Raw genomic sequence first — 20,083 nt, forward strand, 5'->3', positions numbered from 1 at the left:
CGAATTGTTTATTTTAATTTAACTTTTGCTTTTTAAATTTAATTTTTATAAAAATCCATTCTAAAGTTCTAGTTCTCTCTTCCCATTGTCCTTGTGTGCAAGTTTTGAGTTTTAAAGAGTAAGATTATCTCTTCACCTTCTAATCTCCATTCTTTTTCTTTCCATCCTAACCATGTCAATATTTTGTGTTGATTTATTTAAAAAAAAAAAAAAAAAAAAAAAAAAGACAAAGAATAAAATGTGAGAGAAAGAGAGAAAATGAGGAGAATTAAAATGAGAAAAAAATTCTACTTCGAGAGAAGGCCCTCTATCTTCTCTTTAATTTGCTAAAATACATGGAACAATTGTTTAAGAAAAGCACATTACATTTTTCAAACAATATTCTATTGGAATTTGGATTATTTGGAAAGAGATCCTCTCCGTCTCTCCCTCCAAACCTTAGGGATCAAGTGATCCGGATCTTTGAAATTTGATTCAACGGTTAAAAACAAAAAAGTTAGTAAAAAATTTTAAAAATTATAATAATTTTTTACCGTTGAATCAAATTTAAAAAACACGGATCACTTGATCTCTGATTTTGGAAGGAAAGATCCGAAAATGATATATTTCCGGTTATTTGTACCTCAAGTAAGCAATGATTCAATTATTTTATTCACTAAACTATTCATTTAAGTGTGGTAGTGGTACACGACAAGTTCATTCACGCTCTATTACTATAAATTGAGATATAATAAAAACATAATTATATTGTCCTCAAATCTCAAGATCCCAAAGCTTACGTATTGTGGACATAAAGGGTAAAGTAATTTTACGGGGAGAAAATGCTGTCGTTCTTGTAAGAGCGACTAATAGTTGTTGATCAAATATATGTTTTATAATACGACAAATCTAAATCAATAACTCATAATTGCTTATTGGATATTTTTTTTGTCAAAATAATTTCTTATTGCATTGACATAGTGAATTTCTTAATACCGAGTCATGTAACAAAAAGCAAGGTAATGATTGCAATTTTTATGTAGTTTTTCTTTCGTAATATATTCGATATTATATGTGCTAAGGTTACGTTTGGTACGTAGAAAATAATTTATGATAAATAATTTCCCATGACTTTTCCTAGGGTATAAGAAATGCATTTTTCCATTGTCATGATTGGTGAAGTTGGGAATGAAATAGGAAAGAGCGGGACAATTCAGTGTTTTAGTTTAATGAGGAGGATAAAGTAAGAAAATAAAAAATTGGTATGCAGAGATATTATCGAAAAAATATATATTATCGATATAATTGAGTTTTTTAATATTATATAAAGGTATTATTGTCCTAAAAACTTGCAAGTAATGTTAATTGGTTGCAATAAATGTCGAAAAAATATGGGAAGGAGGACTCATAGGGTGGAGAAAATTTTCAATTTGTTGGAAGCACAGTTCGATACATAAAAAATGTTAAAAAAATGTCATGATAGAAGTAATTGAAAAATCTCTCCATGGTGGTGAGGGTTTTCTTTTCCTCTATGTTTTCCATCATTAATTACAGTTTTTCAACGTGGACTTGCGAAACATGGGAAATGAAGTGATTTCCCTTTCTCAAGTCTCTTTCTGCCAACCAAATGTCGTCTAAGGGTTGTGGGAGTAGTCTAAATCCTCGTAATGACTACCATAATAATTTAAGAGAATTGTTATTCGCACTTCAAAATTTTCATTTTGCATTCCAAATTTTTTATAATTAGAAAGAAAATTACACTTATGAGGAGTGTAGAATGAGATTTTTGGAGTGTTAATAACAATTTTCTAATTTAATTCGAATTCACCTCATCTTTGGCGAAAATCGAACCTAAGACCGCTCACTTACTATTAAACTGTAGTACTAAATGGTTGCAATTCTTATTTAGTTAAACATTCACATTTTGGTTCATGCATGGGGTTTAATTACTGACCCAATTTTTCCATGATACCAATATTGTTATTATCATATTTTGTGAAACTTGAGGCGAGAAATAATTTTCTATTTTGTTATCCTTTTATTTAACAAACAATATTAACTACACTAAAGAGGTAGGAGAGTGGATTAACCCTCACAATGAGATCATAATAATATGGGCTAAGCTTCACGATGTTAACTGTTAATAAACTATATAAATTTTTTGTTTTCTTCAACTATGGTCCATACATTCCCATAATTTTTGAAGTTAGTTTGCGCGCCCTAACAAGCTTTTAAACTTTTTAAGCATTATGATTAAAATATTAACATGTTTGGTTTCATTTTTGGATTCAATTGTTTATTTTAGAACTAATAATTACTTCATAATTTAATTAAATTCATTTTTTTTTAAATTGAAAAAAAAATTTATTAATTTTGAAAACTAGAAATTGTTTCTCCAGTTGGGTACCAGACAACCACAAACTCCCTAGCATAAACTTAGTTATTTAAGCACATGAAATAAGCTGGTTAACGTGGTGGGCTGCTCTCCAAAAGTGGGCTAGTTTCATCTTTGGGCCACATAAATGCCAATAATACTGTAATTTCTGGGCCGAGCCCCTTTTTGGCATTAATATTAACCCTATCTCTTTATGTATATGTTTATACGTCTCAAAATTGTTCTCTTAAAGTCTTTGTTTTGAAAACATGTGAGATCATTTTTCATATGAGCTTCCAGATTAATTTTATGGTAGATTAACCTATGAATTTAAATAATTCTTGTTACACCGAAACATAATAATTATGCAAAAATTAATAAATTAAAAAAAAAAACCTCACGTGAAACCTTTTGTCTTCTTCCCCCCACCATCTCTCTCCTCCATATTCCCTTCCTCTCTAAATCTCTCCATCATTCACTCCCCTTCTCTCATCTTCAGTTTTTTATTTTTTCTTTTTGCGTATGAAAAAGGGAGAGGGAGCTGTAAACACGAAGATTTTGTATCGAATGAAACGAGAACACGTGTACAAAGTAGATTTGTATTGATGAATTTGTAGGATTACAATCTCTGTTTACAATTTTCCTCTGATTCAGTCTTCAAATTTGATGTAGATGCGTAGGTTGTTGAACCAAGGGTCGCGACAACTTGATCTCGGACGAACAATTGAACAATTGCTTCAAGTTTTGAGCTTGAAACAATGCGTCGATAGTCTTCACCTCAGGTTTAGGGCTGCGGCAAATGGAGTGTTGATGTAGAATTTCATTGATTCAAGGGTTTTAGTGACTTGATCTTGAATCAAACGTCGTTACAGGTTTTGAACTTGAAACAAAGTCTTGACAGAATCGGCACCAGTGCTTGTTGATTCTTTAAGGGAATGCTTTAGTTTTGGTCGAAAGAAAGCTTTAACTTTGGTTCTGTATTCTTCGAAGAGAGCTTTGACAACATATTAGTCTTCAAAGATTTGGCAGAGGTTTTTCTGAATGTGTAATTTTCGACCTTATGCTTATGGGAGGAACTTGTATTTATAGACTTCTCAAAGCTTGCCCTTGTATGAATTTAGCTTTGATATGTGTCTTGATTCGTCCATGGGATAATTTAGGCTTATTTTGTGTCTTAATTTCAACCACCTTTACTCTCTTGGCAGAAATTTAGAGGCTTTATTGCCTACTTTGTGAACAATCATCAATTCTTACTTGTTTTGTGAAGATGCCTTGGCTTTCTTTCCGGTTTTAGGATCACTTTAGACCCTTTTGCCAAATTTAAGGGAGTCTTCTCCCTTGAGCCGAATTGTGGGAATGTTTTATACTTCCCTTGCTTGATTTATGCCACATGTCATTGATGACTTGTCCATTTGTGATGAGTCATATGCCACGTGGAGCTTTATGATGCATCATTTGTATGCAACAAAATTTACATGTCTACAAATGCCCCCACTTCAAGGCGTGTTGTAGGCATGTGCTTGTCACATGTAGGAAACGTGTTTTGAAGTTCTGCAATGTGAATGTTCTAACTTAAGGGTCGCTGAGACTTAATCTTGAATTAGTTTTCTTTTTGAAGGGTCGTAGAGGCTTGTTTCTTGAATTGAAATGATGAATTTCCTTAAGGACTGTTAAGGCGTATTTCTTGAACGAAACATTTCTTCCAGGGCCGTAGAGGCTTGATCTTGATTGAAACTTTTGGTCAAGGGTCGTAGAGGCTCGATCTTGAATAAATGAAAATTTTCTTCAAGGGCCATAGAAGCTTGATCTTGAACGAAATTTTTCTTCAAGGGTCGTAAAAGCTTGATCTTGAAAGAAATAAAATTTTTCTTCTAGGGCCGTAAAGGCTTGATCTTGAGAAATGAAAATTTTTCTTCAAGGGCCGTAAAGGCTTGATCTTGAAAGAAATGAAACTTTTCTTCAAGGGTCGTAGATGCTTGATCTTGAATGAAATGAAATTTTTTCTTCAAGGGCTGTAGAGGCTTGATCTTGAAAGAAAATTTGAAAATGGATAAATCGGCACATACTTATTGTGTGTATTGATTTTCCATAATTTTTTGACAAAATACATTTGGTGTATTTTGAGACTTGGACTTTTTCCTTGTAGTTGTGGGAAAACTGTTTTTCCTTTCGTAGGTAAGAACCTCCCTCAATTTTGGTAATGAGGGTGATTTCCTTCAAAGTGTTGGAAAGATTTGGTGATTTCCTTCAAGGTTTTGGAAAGATTTAATGTTTGCCCTTGGGTAAGTAGGGTGTGCATTTTTTTCTTTCCCTTTTTTTTTTTTTTTTTTCCAAGGCAAGGAGGGTGTTTTTCCTTTCCCCTTTTGTTTTCCATGGCGAGGAGGGGTTCTTTCCTTTGTTGTTTTGAAAATTTTGAAGCCCTTTCCTTATTTTTATTTTTATTTTTTATTTTGTTCCCCTTTCTTCCCTTTGCTGATTTTTGTTGCAAAAACAGCATTTATTTCCCTTGTTCGTTTAGGAAACATGTCATCTAACTTGCATGCTAAGTTTGAGGTCTATTTCTCTTCTGGAAAATTCTGTAAAAACATGGAAAACGTAGCTTTATCTCTTATCGTTTCAAGCATATATTGCACACCACGAGGAAAAATCGGCAAAGCCTTCAACTCGTCATTTTCCTATAGCTGTGCAGTTCTGACGGGAAAACAACTTCTAAAGGATTAACTTTGAAACTGGAATGTTTGGCTTTAGGAAAAATTATAAAACTTTGATACAACAATCATCAGCCTCTTAGCTTCCTTCTCCAATTGGCCTTACATCAAAATTCCTCCGGAAAGTCGAATTATCACCAAAAACGTCCTGCTTGCGCAGATTGGCTGAAACTTGCCATTTTTTGCTCGGAATTTACTTCCTTCTTTTGGTTGGAATGTGCTTCCTTATTTTGATTTTCCTTTTGCTATTTGGGTATGTATTTCACTTACAACATTAGGAAGCAATTGACCCCTAGGACAATTGGGTGTATATTTTTTCACAATTCCTACCCTTGCCGTGTGCTTGCTTTGCCTTGGGTTTTTGCTGTTGTGCTTGCCATGGGCTGCTTGCTTGGAGCTTGTTGCAGTGCGTCACCTTTTACCGTGTGGTGCTGTGCAAAAGACTACAGTGGGTTTGCACTATGTAGTGCCTTTTGGTCACAGTTTTCCCTCGGTGATGATGTTGTCGTGCATTGCAAGAAACTACTTGCGTAATTGCTGCGGGGTTGCGTAGCATTTTGGTTTTCTTTGCTACTGTAGCATGCGTTGAAGGATAGTCTTGTAGTTGCCCTCTTTACCGTGAAGTGCAAAAAACTCCTTACGTAATCGTTGCAGGTTTGTGTAGTGCGAAGCGTAGCATTTTGGTTTTCTTTGCTACTGTAGCGTGCGTTAAAGGACCCTTATGTAGCTGCCCTCTTTGTTGTGCTCTTCAAGTTTTTGTGGCTAATTTCTTTTCGTCGTTGTGACTTTGTCATCGTCATCCTTCAACTCTTACGAGGTTTGTCTCGCATGTCTTTTGCTTTAGCGAAGCAATTTTTTTCTTCTTTGTTTTTTTTCTTGCCGTCCCACCTTGTGCTCATGTTGCCTTGTTTGTTTTGTTACAGCCATGGTATTTTTTAAGTGCATTAAGAGCAATATCATCACCATTCTTGCGAAGGAAGGTGATTCGCAAGATAGGGGAACGACGTTGAAGCTTTATGGGCTGTTGACTGGCCCTAAGGCACTTGTTCTTCCTTTAAAAGACAACTCGATGCACATCAAGTCGTGGTCTTCTGACGCATCTTGGGAGGTGACAGATTTTGGTCGACCACATATGAAGAAGAAGGCATGTACATCGAGGATTCTTATCTTGAATCCTTCACACCATGCTCATGGCAATTCACCAGTTTCGTTTGAGCTTCTTGGTGATCGCGTCTGTAGAGGAGTTACGACTTGGAATAGCACCTTGTTGACTACTGAAGAAGCCGTCTTTGTTTTTGCTTATTTTGTAATACAACTTTGTAGCCGAATTCTTGTTTTAAAGAAATAAAGCATTCATATTCTTGAATTTGCTTTTTATTCTTCAAAGTGTTTATTTTTTTATTGATGGTGTGACTATACTTGAAGTTTTGAAGCATCAAGTTGCCTAATACCCTCGATTGATGAGGGATCAAGTCATGACGTAGTTCAAAAGAGTGATAGATTGTTTTGATGGTGATTTTGCCGTACATATTTTATGCTCTTGTGGGCTAGGAGATTTGGGCGTCACTTTTTAAGCTCGTACGAACAATGAGCATTGGGTTGCCTTTTAAGCTTGTGTGGACAATGAGCATTGTTGCAGTGTGAAGTTTAGGCTCATGTAGGCGAGCAACATTGTTACTGTTTGCAGTTTAGGCTCGTGCAGGCGGGGAGCATTGGGTGTTTGTTTTAGGGGTAATAGCGCTTCAAGAATCTGCCGTTAATGGGGCTAATCTTCAAGCCGTCTTCTACCATGATAAGGTAGGCACCGTTGGTGTAGACTTCTTGTATTACGTAAGGTCCATCCCACTTTGATGTGAATTTGCTTTTTGTTTTGTGACTCATGATGATGGGCCTTCATAATGCCAAGATAAGATCTCCATTTTGGAAAGACCTTAGGCGGACTTTCTTGTTAAATGTCTTGGATAGTCGTGCTTGAGCTTCGAGCCTATTTTCGTCGAGTGCTTCCAACTCTTGAAGTCGTAGCTTTGCGTTTTCCTCTTCAGTTAAGCCTTTTTGTATAACCATATTTAGTGAGGGGATTTGACTTTTGAGTGGCAGAACAGCTTCCACGTCATATACAAGAGAATAAGGTGTAGCTTGGGTATGAGTTCTATGTGTCATCCTATATGCCCAAAATGCTTCGCTTATTCTTTTATGCTAGTCTCTCTTTGTTCGGCTGATTACCTTCTTCAGGAGGTTGCACACCGTTTTGTTGAATGCTTCCGCAAGATCATTGGTCGGAACATGATACATGGAAGACTTGTGCTACTTGAACTTGTATTTCTCGCAGAGCTCATCCATGAATCGGTTGGAGAACTGTTTTTCGTTGTCAATGATGATGTAGCAAGGCACAACATATCGGTGGATGATATGCTCCTTGATGAAACGGACGACAGTTTCCTTCTTGACTTCCCTTAGGGGTACGACTTCAACCCATTTGGAGAAGTAGGTAGTTGTAGCTAGGATGTAGGCTTCTCTGGTAGACGACTTTGGTGTGATTGGTCCAATGACGTCTAATCCCCATGCATCAAATGGCCATAAAGCAACCGTAGGGTGTAATGGCTCAAGTGGTTGATGTATGAAGTTGGCGTGGAATTGGTAGGCTTGGCCATAAAGTAAATCGTCCACCCATTTCCTCCAACATCCTGCGTACATTCTTTTCTTTATTTTTTTAATATATTAGGAAATCATTTCCTGATTTTTCTCTCCTACTGAGGAGGGATAACTTGTCATTGGGGACCCCTCGGGTGGTTAATTCCCGGTGAGACATTTCCGTTGGAGGCTCTGTCATCGGGGCAAAGTGTGACGGTTTGTATGAACATGCTATGCCTTTTTCTTATAGGATAAGTCTTCCTCTTAATGCTTTGCAGTACGAAGTATATGCTGTTGTCTTGTTTTTCTCTGCTTGGGTCTTGGTCATGGAGGGCACTTCCTCTCTTTCGGTAAAATGGAGAAATCTGCTGAAGCTTTCCTGAAGCATTTTCGGTTGCTTTTCTGGTTTGTATTCCACTTTGCATTGATTCTTTCCATGGCTAACAAGAAAAGGAGGGCATATGTACTGAGCTTACATAACTTCATGATCAAATTTGGTATATACTTTTACTGTATGAATTTCTCTTAAATATTGTTCCTTTCCCGGCCAGCAGATTATGTAAAGCTTGTAATTATACTAGTGCATCTCGACAACTAGAGAAATGTTTTAGTATGACGATCATACTAATACAGCGTTATTAATTCATGTGTCATAATGTAAATAAATAAATAACATGATTGATATGTCATAAATGTTGAGAATGAGTCCTATATTGATGGGAGTAGGGACCTTGCATGAGCTTATAAGAGGTTGGGCTTATAAGAGGTTGAGCTACTCTCTATATTGCCAATTGGTTTTATGACGGAACCTCAACTTTCTTTATTGTATCAAAGCAGGTTATCCCACGTGTGAAACCAAACGGCCACAAGCTCTTCACGTCATCCCGTTGTGTTGTCTACGTGTTAGGCTTGAAAATTCACCACACATGAGGGGGCATGCTAAGAATGAGTTCCACGTTGATGGGAGAATGAACTTTGCATGACCTTATAAAAAGTTGAGTTACTCCCCATATTGCCTTCAATAAATTCATATATCATAGATTTATAGTACGAAACGTGGCAGTTAGTTGCATAGTGGGTTCTAAAAGAAAAGAAACTGCTTCAGGCTTGCTTCGGTTTAAGCCGCAAGGGATTTCGCCTGCTTCGTAAGCGAGGGATTAAATGGAAACTGCTTAAGAGGTTCGACATCTATTTTGTCGGCGCTCAAAACTTCTGGGCAACTGATAAATACCAAATGCAAATTGTTTTTTAAAATGACACATAAAAGTGTAATCGAAGTCTTAAAACAGGTAAAAGATCCCTAAACTTAAGATAAAACTATTGAAGTTGAATGCATGCATTCTTCTTCAGGAAAGATGCAACTAAATTAACTAATGAAGAGAAAGTAGGGTAAGCATGATCACAATTACTGACCAACAGACTGCTGTAGCTATCAATTTAATTACTTCTTGGTTGATGAAGAGTACTTAATTAAAGTCGACAAAGTTTTTAGTGCAGTGAAATTGATTTATATTTCATGATTTTTAAATACGAAATAAATAACAAATATGCATATTATAACATAATTAGTAAATGAATAAGCACCGTAAATTTTAAACTCTAAACTCTCACATGACATTGTGATGATTACAATACCTAATAATGAATACTTTGAAAGCTTTTTTGACACTCGTTCGTGGAAATTTTTTTGTTAGAAATTTGTAAGATTAGAAAGGTCTGTAGGCCATTGCCCTTTTGCGGGGTCACAACTAGTCAACACATTGTCGGACCACGATTCAAGCATATATAAAGATAGGATTAATTATGGTTTAATGCTCATCGTGATAAGCATGTACAAGTAATCGCCACTTGCCATTTGTTTGTAAATTCAGCTTTCAGTGAAACAAAAATGTAAAAGATGGATAACTACCATACTAATAAACAAAAACAATCATGTAGTTCATCTTTTCTTTTCTTGTAGTGAATTGGCAGACTTTTCTTTTTCTTTCCTAAGAAAATATCATTGAGATGTTATATTCTCTGCTAGTATTTGATTTGATTTATTCCTCTTGCATATATGGTTTTAGCTAACGCTACTTTGGCATCCTCTCGTTTCAAGTTTGTGTAGAAGTCTTCTACATTAGCTGTCCAAACAGGACAAGGAAAACACGAGCACAAACATGACCACAAATTAAATTCCACGATCAAGATCAAGACCACACGGTCTGACGACTCGTAGGTCATTGATCAAAAAATGTAACTCGTCAATGATCAAACCAGTTTGGTTCATATATAATATGACATATGATAGCAAATCACATTCCATATAAAGTTATTAAAGTCATAAAATAATTAGACAGCTTTTTTCTTGTTAATCATTCACATTGATCAATAAAGTAATCTAGAACCATCGTGCATGTACATGGCCGCTAGAAAGCGTCCATTAACCGACAAATCACATCAAACTAAAAAATGTTTTAACAAATTAACTATTTTAACCACCTTCAAGGGAATGTCACACGTAAATCAACGACTAGTGTGGAAGGTGTAGTTGAACTAAACGAACATACAATTGATTAGACCTGATAATTTTTTATTCGATTCATTAATTTGACATAAAATGATACTAAATTAATAGATTTCAATACGTTGACAAATCAGATTATTATTGGGTAATTGATAAACACATGTTAAGGTAACGAGTCGATTCATGTCTAATTATGTGTAAACTGTAACAAGTTAAGAAATAGTTAATGTGGTAATTTCAAACTACTAAAAAAACTACTATAGTCACTTAGTACTATAATTTACTAGTATTCCTCTTCACTTGCAAGTGAGATGTCTTAAGTTCAATTCTCATTAAAGATGATTTTGAACCATTTTATTAATAACATAGTGTGAGGCTAAACCATCACTCTCATTTAATGTAGATAATATCATTTGTTAATAATAATAATAATAATAATAATAAAATAAATAAAACTACTATAATAGCAATAGGATTTAATCCCCTTTTGTAAGATTAAATCCCTACTGTTAACTTCTATATTTATTATTTTATGTGTTATGTGCGCGAATATGAATGGCGCTTGGAATGAGAGATGAACCAAAACGTCTGTCTCTCTAAGAAAGCTTGCTTGAATAAAGGCTTTCTATATTATTAAGGGTGGATTGTCAATTTAGTCCATGAATTATCACCTCAGTAAAAATTAGGTCCCTAAACTATTTTTTTTCAGAAAAATCAATCATTAAATTATAAAAATTTGCCAATTACATCCCTAAGATTATATTCAAAGCTCATATATTCAATTTTCCGTCAATTTAAGTCACATTACTTGCATGTGATACGCAATGGAGGGTAGCTTATTAGTTTTTCATCAAGAAATAATGTATGGAGTTAATTTTAGCAGGTAAATTGGTAGTTTCACGTAAAAAATAGTGTAAGCTAACTTTGGAGGGTAAATTAGACGTTAGATTCACAACCTCAATGAAATATTAAGAGTTTATAAGCAAGAAAATAACGGTATTATAGTCTAAGAGCAAATCCACCCCTGAAAAAATGTGTCAGCACCTAGTCTATTTAATCCACTCAGTGAACAGTGATAGTGTCACATCCCGACGCGGGGCGGATCACTTCCCAGACCCACTCCACCACTGTAGCACAATATTGTCCGCTTTGGGCCCCGAACCACGCCCTCACGGTTTTGTTTCAGGGAAAATTGTCACATCCTGACCCGAGCGGGACCACTTCCCGAGCCCGATTCCACCGTAGCATGATATTGTCCGCTTTGGACCCCAGCACACCCTCACGATTTTGTTTCTGGGAACTCACACAAGAACTTCCTAGTGAGTCACCCATCATGGAAATGCTCTCACGCGCTACTCGCTTAACTTCGGAGTTCCGATGGAACCTGAAGCCAGTGAGCTCCTAAAAGGCCTCGTGCTAGGTAGAGATGAGAATATAAATATAAGGATCACTCCCCTAGGCGATGTGGGATGTCACAGATAGACGCCAATGAATAGTAATAGGCCAAATGCATCTCCACCCCCAACAAAAAATAACCTAATCAATTTTATTAAAATTTTATTATTATTTATTATAAAATAATAATTTTATTTTTAATTTCTAACCTTATAAAAAAAATATTATTAATTTTTTATATTTTTATAAAATATTATTATAAATTACACCTCTAGCATCATCGCCGGCCCGACCCACGACGCCAAGCCCACTGTCCTTGTCTAAGAGAAGCTCGGAGAACCCCAAATCAACCTCCTCAAGCAGTTCATTAATGTCGATTGCTCCTACAATCTCAGCCCCGAGGAGCTCTGCACCAAGATCTCGCTCTACGACGCATTGATCATGCATAGCGGGACCAAGGTCACCCGCGAGGTGTTCGATCCTTCGGCGGGAGGTTGAAGGTCATGGGAAGAGCTGGCGTCGGCATCGACAACGTGGATCTGATTGCGGTGATTGAGTTCGAGTGCTTGGTGGTGAACGTCCCCATGGTCAACACCGTTGCAACCGCTGAGCATGAGATTGCTCACGTCAAATGGCCCGGCTGTTGGGTCTATCAATTCTAGGCCAGTCTCTTGCCTGGCTTGGACTGAGTGCTAGCCTATTAGGTTGGGGGCCGGCTTGTTTTGGGTGTTGGGTGCCAGGCAATCCACTCCCGGTGGACTTGCTCTAAAGTATATCAAGTGACTTAAGTTAACTAAAAATTGGATAAAATAACTTTGAATATAATATTAGGGATGAAATTAGCAATTTTTAATAAATTTAGGGGCATATTTTACCAAAAAATAATAATTCAGTGACCTAATTTTCACTACGGTTATAGTTCAAGAACTAAATCGACACTTCACCCTATTATTATTAATTAATATATAATTTATACAAGTTTAAATTATATATATTTATTTATATATTATAATTTATATATTACAATTTATATATATATATATATTAATATATAAACATGTGCAAATTCCTAAGTTGAATTATATATTATTAATATATAAATATAACATGCCCTTTATGCAAAGGGATTCCCATTTTTTTTTTTCAAAAAATGGGGATTAGATGTAGGACCCACTTCACATTGAATTTCAACGATTCGAACTGTCTATTTTGTAAGTCTCGATTCATAGATCATCCTTGCAAAAATTCATTTCAATCCGAAATCATTTGCTTATTTAATTATCAAGAATAAATTTCATTGTTTCTTATATAACAAAGTATTCGTTAATTTTTTTTGACCCAATTAGATGTCTTAAATATTTCCGATTTGGCTAATATTTTGTAAGTATGATCTATGAGGTGCAACTTGAAAAATAGACAGCTCGGATCGTTAAAGTTCGATATGGTGTGAACCCCACAACTAATCCCTATTTTTATAAATAAAAAAAATGAAGATCATTTCCCTTAAAGGTTTCCTATAAATAAATAAATATATATATGAAGTGTTATTGGCACTCCAAAAATCTCATTCTACACTCCTCACAATTGTATTTTTCTTTTCAAATATAGAAAATTTAGAGTGTAGAATGAAATTTTTGGAGTGCCAATAACAATTTCCTCTATATATATATATATATATATATATATATATCTCTCTCTCTCTCTCTCTCTCTCTCTCTCTCTCTCTCTCTACGAGATTAAATCTCATTTTGAAGTAATATAGTGGTATGTCCAAATTTTATAAAATATGTTAACACGTCTTCAATTTTTACACACGATAAAATGACCCGAGTTATTAAAAATTCGTTAAGATAACATATATTACACACACAAAAATACGAACATGACAAACACGATCCATTTACCAAGCCTACACTTAGATGCACATAATTCGTATAATATATTCTGAGTTTCTGATCATGAGGGCAATAGATAAATTATGCCAACGTTTATATATTATTGCCAAAATGACTTCAACTAAAATATTATTTATATATTGTAATAAACAAGGATAATAAAAGATTACTCCTTCCATGAGAACGTGACTGTAAGAACGCCATCATTTTTATTTTCTTTATCATTAAGCTGAAGCTCCTATAAATCATTTAATTTAGAGATCATAAGTCATCTATATGTACAAGTAAATTTGATTATAGTAACAAATATTATCATCATGATTAACCGTTTACTTTTTTATGCTGTGAATAATTAAACAATCTTTAAATCTAATGATTTTTTATTTTTTATTTTTTAAATATGATCTTCAAATAAGATAAAAAGAAAATAGATAATTCAAATTATGACATGTGAACGATGACACATTATCTTGTCGTTATGTAACATATACAATTATATGTACCTTATTACATTAAAAAGTAGCGATTGAGTTTGCCAAGATGGAATCCTGTCCCTTATTTATCCACTAATAAAGAGGGAACACTAACTTAGGACCACATGAGTTGTCGTAAAAGTTCAAAAAAAAAAAAAAAAAAAAAAATTTGATTGATCTGAAAAATCATTAATAAACCCTCCTCCATCAGGAGGAAAGAACCACCACTACATAATTACATGATTTACATCTTACTCCAACACAGAGCTAGAACCCTTTCCACATTCTCTCATCCATCTTCCTGAGATTTTTGACCTTTTTTTTCTAACGGGTGGGTTGTGCCAAGTTCAACAACAATGGTGAGTAGACTGATGGAAGCATGTTGTTTGAAGGACAAGGAGAAGGGAGATGACGATGAGAAGCCAGATTACATGGTGAGTGGGGGCAACAGAATCAGAGGAAAAGTTGTGTTGATGAAGAAGAATGTGTTGGACTTCAACGACCTCAAAGCTTCGGTCGTTGATAGAATCCATGAGCTCTTGGGCAAAGGTGTTTCCATGCAGCTCATCAGTGCCACTCATCCTGAATCAGCAGGTCAGTCTCTCTTTCTCTAGCTAGGTTTCTTCAGTTGAATCGAATTAACAATCCACTAAAATTCTTTGAGTTTTTCACGTAAGCTCTAGGTAACATTACATTTTCGAGAAAAATACATCAAACCCAATACGTCGGGGAAAAAAACCCAACTGACTTGGTAATGGAATAGATGTGAGGCCTTTTTCTCTAATTGATCTGTTGATGTGTGTGTGTTTTTATTGAAAAACTTATAGTTGTCAGAGTGTTTTTTCTAGTTTACTAAAATTCTTTTGTTAGGTGTTTGCAATTCATGAATTTAATCTTGGAACCTACATAACTGGACGCAAAAGCTATGTTGAAGAAGAGAAGTGTATTAGGATTTTGACAAAGCTGAAGATTGACTCAAAATTCTTATTCATGTGCAGCAAATGGATTGAAATCGAGAGGGAAGCTTGGAGAGGTAGCTTACTTGGAGAAATGGGTTACAACGACTACGTCTTTGTCGGCAGGAGAAGCTAGTTTCTCCATTTCCTTGGATTGGGATGAGTCTCATGGTGTTCCTGGGGCATTGTTGATCAGAAACCACCACCATAGCCAATTCTACCTCAAGACAATAACATTAGAAGACGTTCCTGGGCACGGTCAACTCCATTTTGTCTGCAATTCTTGGGTATACCCAGCACATCGTTACAAGTACAATAGAATATTTTTCCCCAACAAGGTACTGGTTAATTAACATAATGCCAAGTATAACATCCATTAGGGAGAGACACTTTTCACTAATTTTTTTTTCTTTTTATAATTTTTTATTTAAGAAGGAAGAAATCTGGAATCTTGTAGCTCATGCAGCATGCTTTGTTATTCTTTGATTAAAATAACAAGTAAATAAAGGTTTAGTGACTTGATTAATTGGTTTTAGCATCTGATCTTATCCGGACCATGTGGTCAGATTCTGTAAGGATCGATTCTTTTAATCTCAATAGTATGGAAAAATCATAATCCATTACTTTTCCAGCTCGATTAGCACAGTAGCACTCGCACAAAAAAAATCATTTTATATTATGTTTGATTTAATTTTTTCTAGTTTCATTAAATCTTTTGGTGTTTTGACAAATATACGATACAACATTAGTTACATTCAGTGGTTTTTTTTGGAACACAATTCAACAATTTTCAAAAGTTTCAATAAATTGGGGTTTCTCTAATTTATTGAAAGAGAGATGATTTTCACATATTTTATTTATTTTTGTTCATTTTTCTCCTATGATTCACCAATCAAATAAGAGTGCGCAAGAAAAAGAAAAGGGACGCTTGGTGGAATCACTTCCCCTGCTGAAATGCAGAAATGAAACTGAAATGCTATAATTTTTGTTAAGGTACTTACGAGACTGCACTGCCCTGACTGAAAACTTCATGTTTTTGTTTAGGCCTACCTGCCATCTAAAACACCTGAGCTACTACACCCTTACAGGGAAGATGAACTCGTTAATCTCCGAGGGAGTGGATCAGGCGAACTAAAGGAGTGGGACAGAGTCTATGACTATGCTTATTACAATGATTTAGGTAGTCCAGACAAGGGTCCAGAATATGCCCGCCCTGCACTTGGTGGGTCGAACGAGTATCCATATCCAAGAAGAGGAAGAACTGGTCGAGAACCAACTAAAACCGGTTCGTAACCTAAATGGCTCATTTTGCTAATCAAGTCCTGAATAAGTTAAAATATGGCAACAACACGTACAGCATGAAGCATTCCTTGCGGTTCTATCTATGACCAATTTTCTCTTATGCTTTGTACAGACCCCAATTCCGAGAGCAGACTGCCGCTTCTAAGTCTAGACATTTACGTTCCGAAAGATGAGCGGTTTGGCCACGTGAAGTTTTCAGATTTTCTTGCCTATGGCCTGAAATCCCTGGTTCAAATATTGCTTCCAGAACTTAAGTCTTTGTGCGATAAAACTATCAACGAGTTTGACACCTTTGAGGATGTACTTAATCTCTATGACGGAGGTATCAAGCTACCAAATGGTACTCTCAAGAAAATACGGGAGTGCATCCCTTGGGAGCTGCTTAAGGAACTGATTCGCTCAGATGGCGAGCGATTTCTCAAGTTTCCAATGCCTGATGTGATTAAAAGTACATAAAGATATTTTTTTCCCCGGTGACATGGTTTTAGATATGCTACATTCCTATATTGTTGAACATAAATCGTATTCAACTATGAATTTTTCCTGATATAATTGCAGGAGATAGGTCTGCATGGAGGACAGACGAAGAGTTTGCACGAGAAATGCTAGCAGGGGTGAACCCTGTTAACATCACCCGCCTCCAAGTAAAATATACCATTTTCCATGGTTCATATTACAATTATAGTGGCATGGATTTATTCTAAGTTGTCCAAATAATCACCGAAATTTTAACTACAGGAGTTTCCCCCAGTTAGCAAGCTAGACCCAAAAGTGTACGGGAATCAGCACAGTTCGATAAGAGAAGAGCACATTGCAAGCAACATGAATGGCCTCACGGTTAGTGAGGTACAAATGATGCTTCATTTGTTTCCAGTATATATTTTATACGACTATAGTCCGTGTTTTTAAATCTATGAACTGAAATAATTATTTTTGTCCCGTTTTGCGCAGGCAATTGAAAGTAACAGGCTGTTCATATTAGATCATCATGATGCATTAATGATATACCTGAGGCGAATAAACTCTACGCACACAAAGACGTATGCCACCAGAACTCTCCTCTTGCTCCAAGAAGACGGGACATTGAAGCCTTTGGCAATTGAGTTGAGCTTACCACATCCACAAGGGGACCATTATGGTTGTGTCAGTACAGTCTTCACTCCACCAGGACAAGGAAAAAAAGGCATCGAGGAGTCGGTGTGGCAGCTTGCGAAAGCTTATGCTGCTGTAAATGATTCTGGATATCATCAGCTTATCAGCCACTGGTACGATGTCTAACATAGAAAGCGCCATATTTTATCATCAGGTAGCAGTTTGGTTCTAGTTTACATGCTAATAATTGTTATTTGCAGGTTAAACACACATGCTGTGATAGAGCCATTTGTGATTGCAACACATAGACAGTTGAGTGTGCTTCACCCGATACATAAGCTTTTGCATCCGCACTTCCGGGACACAATGAACATAAATGCCCTGGCCAGGCAAATCCTCATCAATGCTGATGGGGTACTTGAGAAAACAGTCTTCCCAGGTCGATTCTCCATGGAAATGTCAGCCGTTATTTATAAGGGCTGGGTCTTCACCGACCAGGCATTACCTGCTGACTTATGCAAGAGGTAAGCCAGAAAGCCTAAATTGAAAATAATAAGATTTGAACTTCCATCAAACTGAATATCATTTCGCTTCTGGTCTATTTCAGAGGAATGGCAGTTCTAGATAAGACCTGTCCTCATGGCCTCAGACTTCTGATTGAAGATTACCCATTTGCTGTTGATGGGCTAGAAATCTGGTCGGCGATTCAAACTTGGGTTGATGAATACTGCTGTTTGTACTATGAATCAGATGATGCCGTCCAAGGTGATTCTGAACTTCAGGACTGGTGGACAGAGCTCCGCAATGTAGGCCACGGTGACAAGAAGAATGAACCATGGTGGCCTAAGATGCAAACAAGAGATGAACTTATTGAATCATGTACCATAATTATATGGGTGGCTTCTGCCCTCCATGCAGCTGTCAATTTCGGGCAATACTCTTATGCTGGTTACCTCCCTAACCGCCCAACTGTAAGCCGACGCTTCATGCCTGAGGCAGGCACTGCTGAATATGCTGAGCTTGAGTCCAACCCTGACGCAGCTTTCCTCAAAACAATTACAGCTCAATTGCAAACTCTCCTTGGTGTATCTCTGATAGAGATTTTATCACGACATTCAACTGATGAGGTTTATCTTGGGCAAAACGATACTCCTGAGTGGACTTCAGATGCTGAAGCACTAGCAGCATTTGCAAGATTTGGAGAGAAGCTGATGGACATCGAAAAGAGAATCAATGAAAGGAACAAGGATATGAGATTGAAGAACAGAGTTGGGCCTGTAGACATGCCTTATACCTTGCTCTATCCTAACACATCAGACAAGAGTAGAGAGGGTGGACTCACTGGAAAAGGAATTCCCAACAGTGTCTCAATCTGAACCTTTTGATCTGTATACTAGATGAATATTTTCGAAGTAATTATAGTGTGACATCGTACAATGGGAGTGAAAGACTACCAAATAGGTTTTTTGTAATTCTCATGTTCTTTTCCATAATCTTGTACCTAAGTGATGGTGCAGACTGCACTATCTTAGTAATGTGCATTAGTTGTGCAGCTGTAAACATATGCTTCCCTGAAATCAAGAACTCGTGAAACTTACTGGTTGTGCCTCTCTCGAACTCAAATTATTGTTTTTCCATCAATATCTATTATATAACTTTGAAGCCAAATGTAACTGTGAATCAAAGCTAGAAACAACCCAAAGATGAACACTATTAACCAGCTATGGCATTTGCCAGACGCAAACACTGTCACTAATTTGCCAACAGAAGACTCAAAAAAGTAACTTATGAAAGTTCAGATGCAGGTCCAGCTTTTCAATAAAACGAGCAAATATTAGTGTGATAAGCAACCATGAGAAGATAAAAGACAATGTTGCTATCTTGAAAAGAAAAAATTCACCCACCATGTCATTGAAAATCCAATTACTTGCTCTAATAGTCATTTTTGAACTCCCCAATTCCCATCTTTTACATTACACTTATCTGTATATATGTCTCTTCTTTTTCACTCACTCACAGTTCCCTTTCTTCCAAGGTTTTTGTCGAAAATCCCACACGAAAAATTGAAATCAATAAATTACAATATATAACATATATGGTTTCATTTCTAATTATCCTGAGATCTTTTATGGTAAAACCTTACTCACGTTGGGCTAAGAGGTGGTTAGTTTGAGCAATATTGGTGTTCCACGGTTGGCCCATCTCTGTGGAATTTGACAGTTTATACCAAGAAAACCTATCAAAACCCATATTCCATGTAACATGACAATAACAAATTTAGAACCACGAACCGGTACAAAATTCTGTATTAACATGGCTAAATAGAACATGGAAAATATATTTCAATGGGAAAAACGAAGGAAGAAGCAAACATGGGTTGTTTCTAATACACTTTTAAACGCATGGAGAAAAAAAGAAAAAGAGAGAGAGAGTGAGAGAGTGAGAGAGAAGACTTACTCCATATACAATGGGAACTGGAAAAGATTGAAGCTGTTCATCGCTTGAGGGCTTGGACTTGGAGCAGAAAACCACAACCGGTCGCATTTGCAGTATTCTACTTCCAAATTAACAATGATTCTCCCCTGTTTCATGCCACTCATCCATTCGTTGCATGTGCAACGTGTAATGCTTGACTTATCGTGGATTATTTTAGTTAACTATATTTCACACCTTTCATGTATAGGGTGGTTTCCAAAATTGGCCACGAAGTTTCGATTTTATCATTTTAATCACAAGGTATTGAAGTTATATCAAGTTACGCTTTTGATTGAG

The 20,083-nt window shown here is 36.2% G+C and overlaps 1 protein-coding gene across 2 annotated transcripts; it reads left to right on the forward strand.

Moving 5' to 3' along the window:
• Nucleotides 1-14,196: 14,196 nt before the first annotated feature.
• Nucleotides 14,197-18,910, forward strand: LOC137731452 (probable linoleate 9S-lipoxygenase 5). Of its 2 annotated transcripts, none has more exons than XM_068470559.1 (9): nt 14,197-14,555; nt 14,960-15,255; nt 15,962-16,202; nt 16,332-16,667; nt 16,778-16,863; nt 16,958-17,065; nt 17,171-17,484; nt 17,572-17,835; nt 17,919-18,910. In XM_068470559.1, exons 1-9 carry the CDS (start codon nt 14,318-14,320, stop codon nt 18,685-18,687), a joined length of 2,652 nt encoding a protein of 883 aa, XP_068326660.1. In that variant the 5' UTR covers nt 14,197-14,317; the 3' UTR covers nt 18,688-18,910. The 2 variants fall into 2 exon arrangements, with proteins under 2 accessions (XP_068326660.1, XP_068326661.1); XM_068470560.1 differs by having other exon boundaries at nt 16,958-17,056.
• The last annotated feature ends 1,173 nt before the right edge of the window (nt 18,911-20,083 follow it).

The sequence above is a fragment of the Pyrus communis genome, chromosome 4 (assembly GCF_963583255.1).
Source record: "Pyrus communis chromosome 4, drPyrComm1.1, whole genome shotgun sequence".
Lineage (NCBI taxonomy): Eukaryota > Viridiplantae > Streptophyta > Magnoliopsida > Rosales > Rosaceae > Pyrus > Pyrus communis.

Coding starts and splice junctions, on each gene's coding strand:
- LOC137731452 (XM_068470559.1), top strand. CDS start 14,318: ATGGTGAGTAGACTGATGGAAGCATGTTGTTTGAAGGACAAGGAGAAG. Junction 14,556..14,959: donor CACTCATCCTGAATCAGCAG/GTCAGTCTCTCT, acceptor ATTCATGTGCAG/CAAATGGATTGAAATCGAGA. Junction 17,485..17,571: donor CATCAGCTTATCAGCCACTG/GTACGATGTCTA, acceptor TGTTATTTGCAG/GTTAAACACACATGCTGTGA.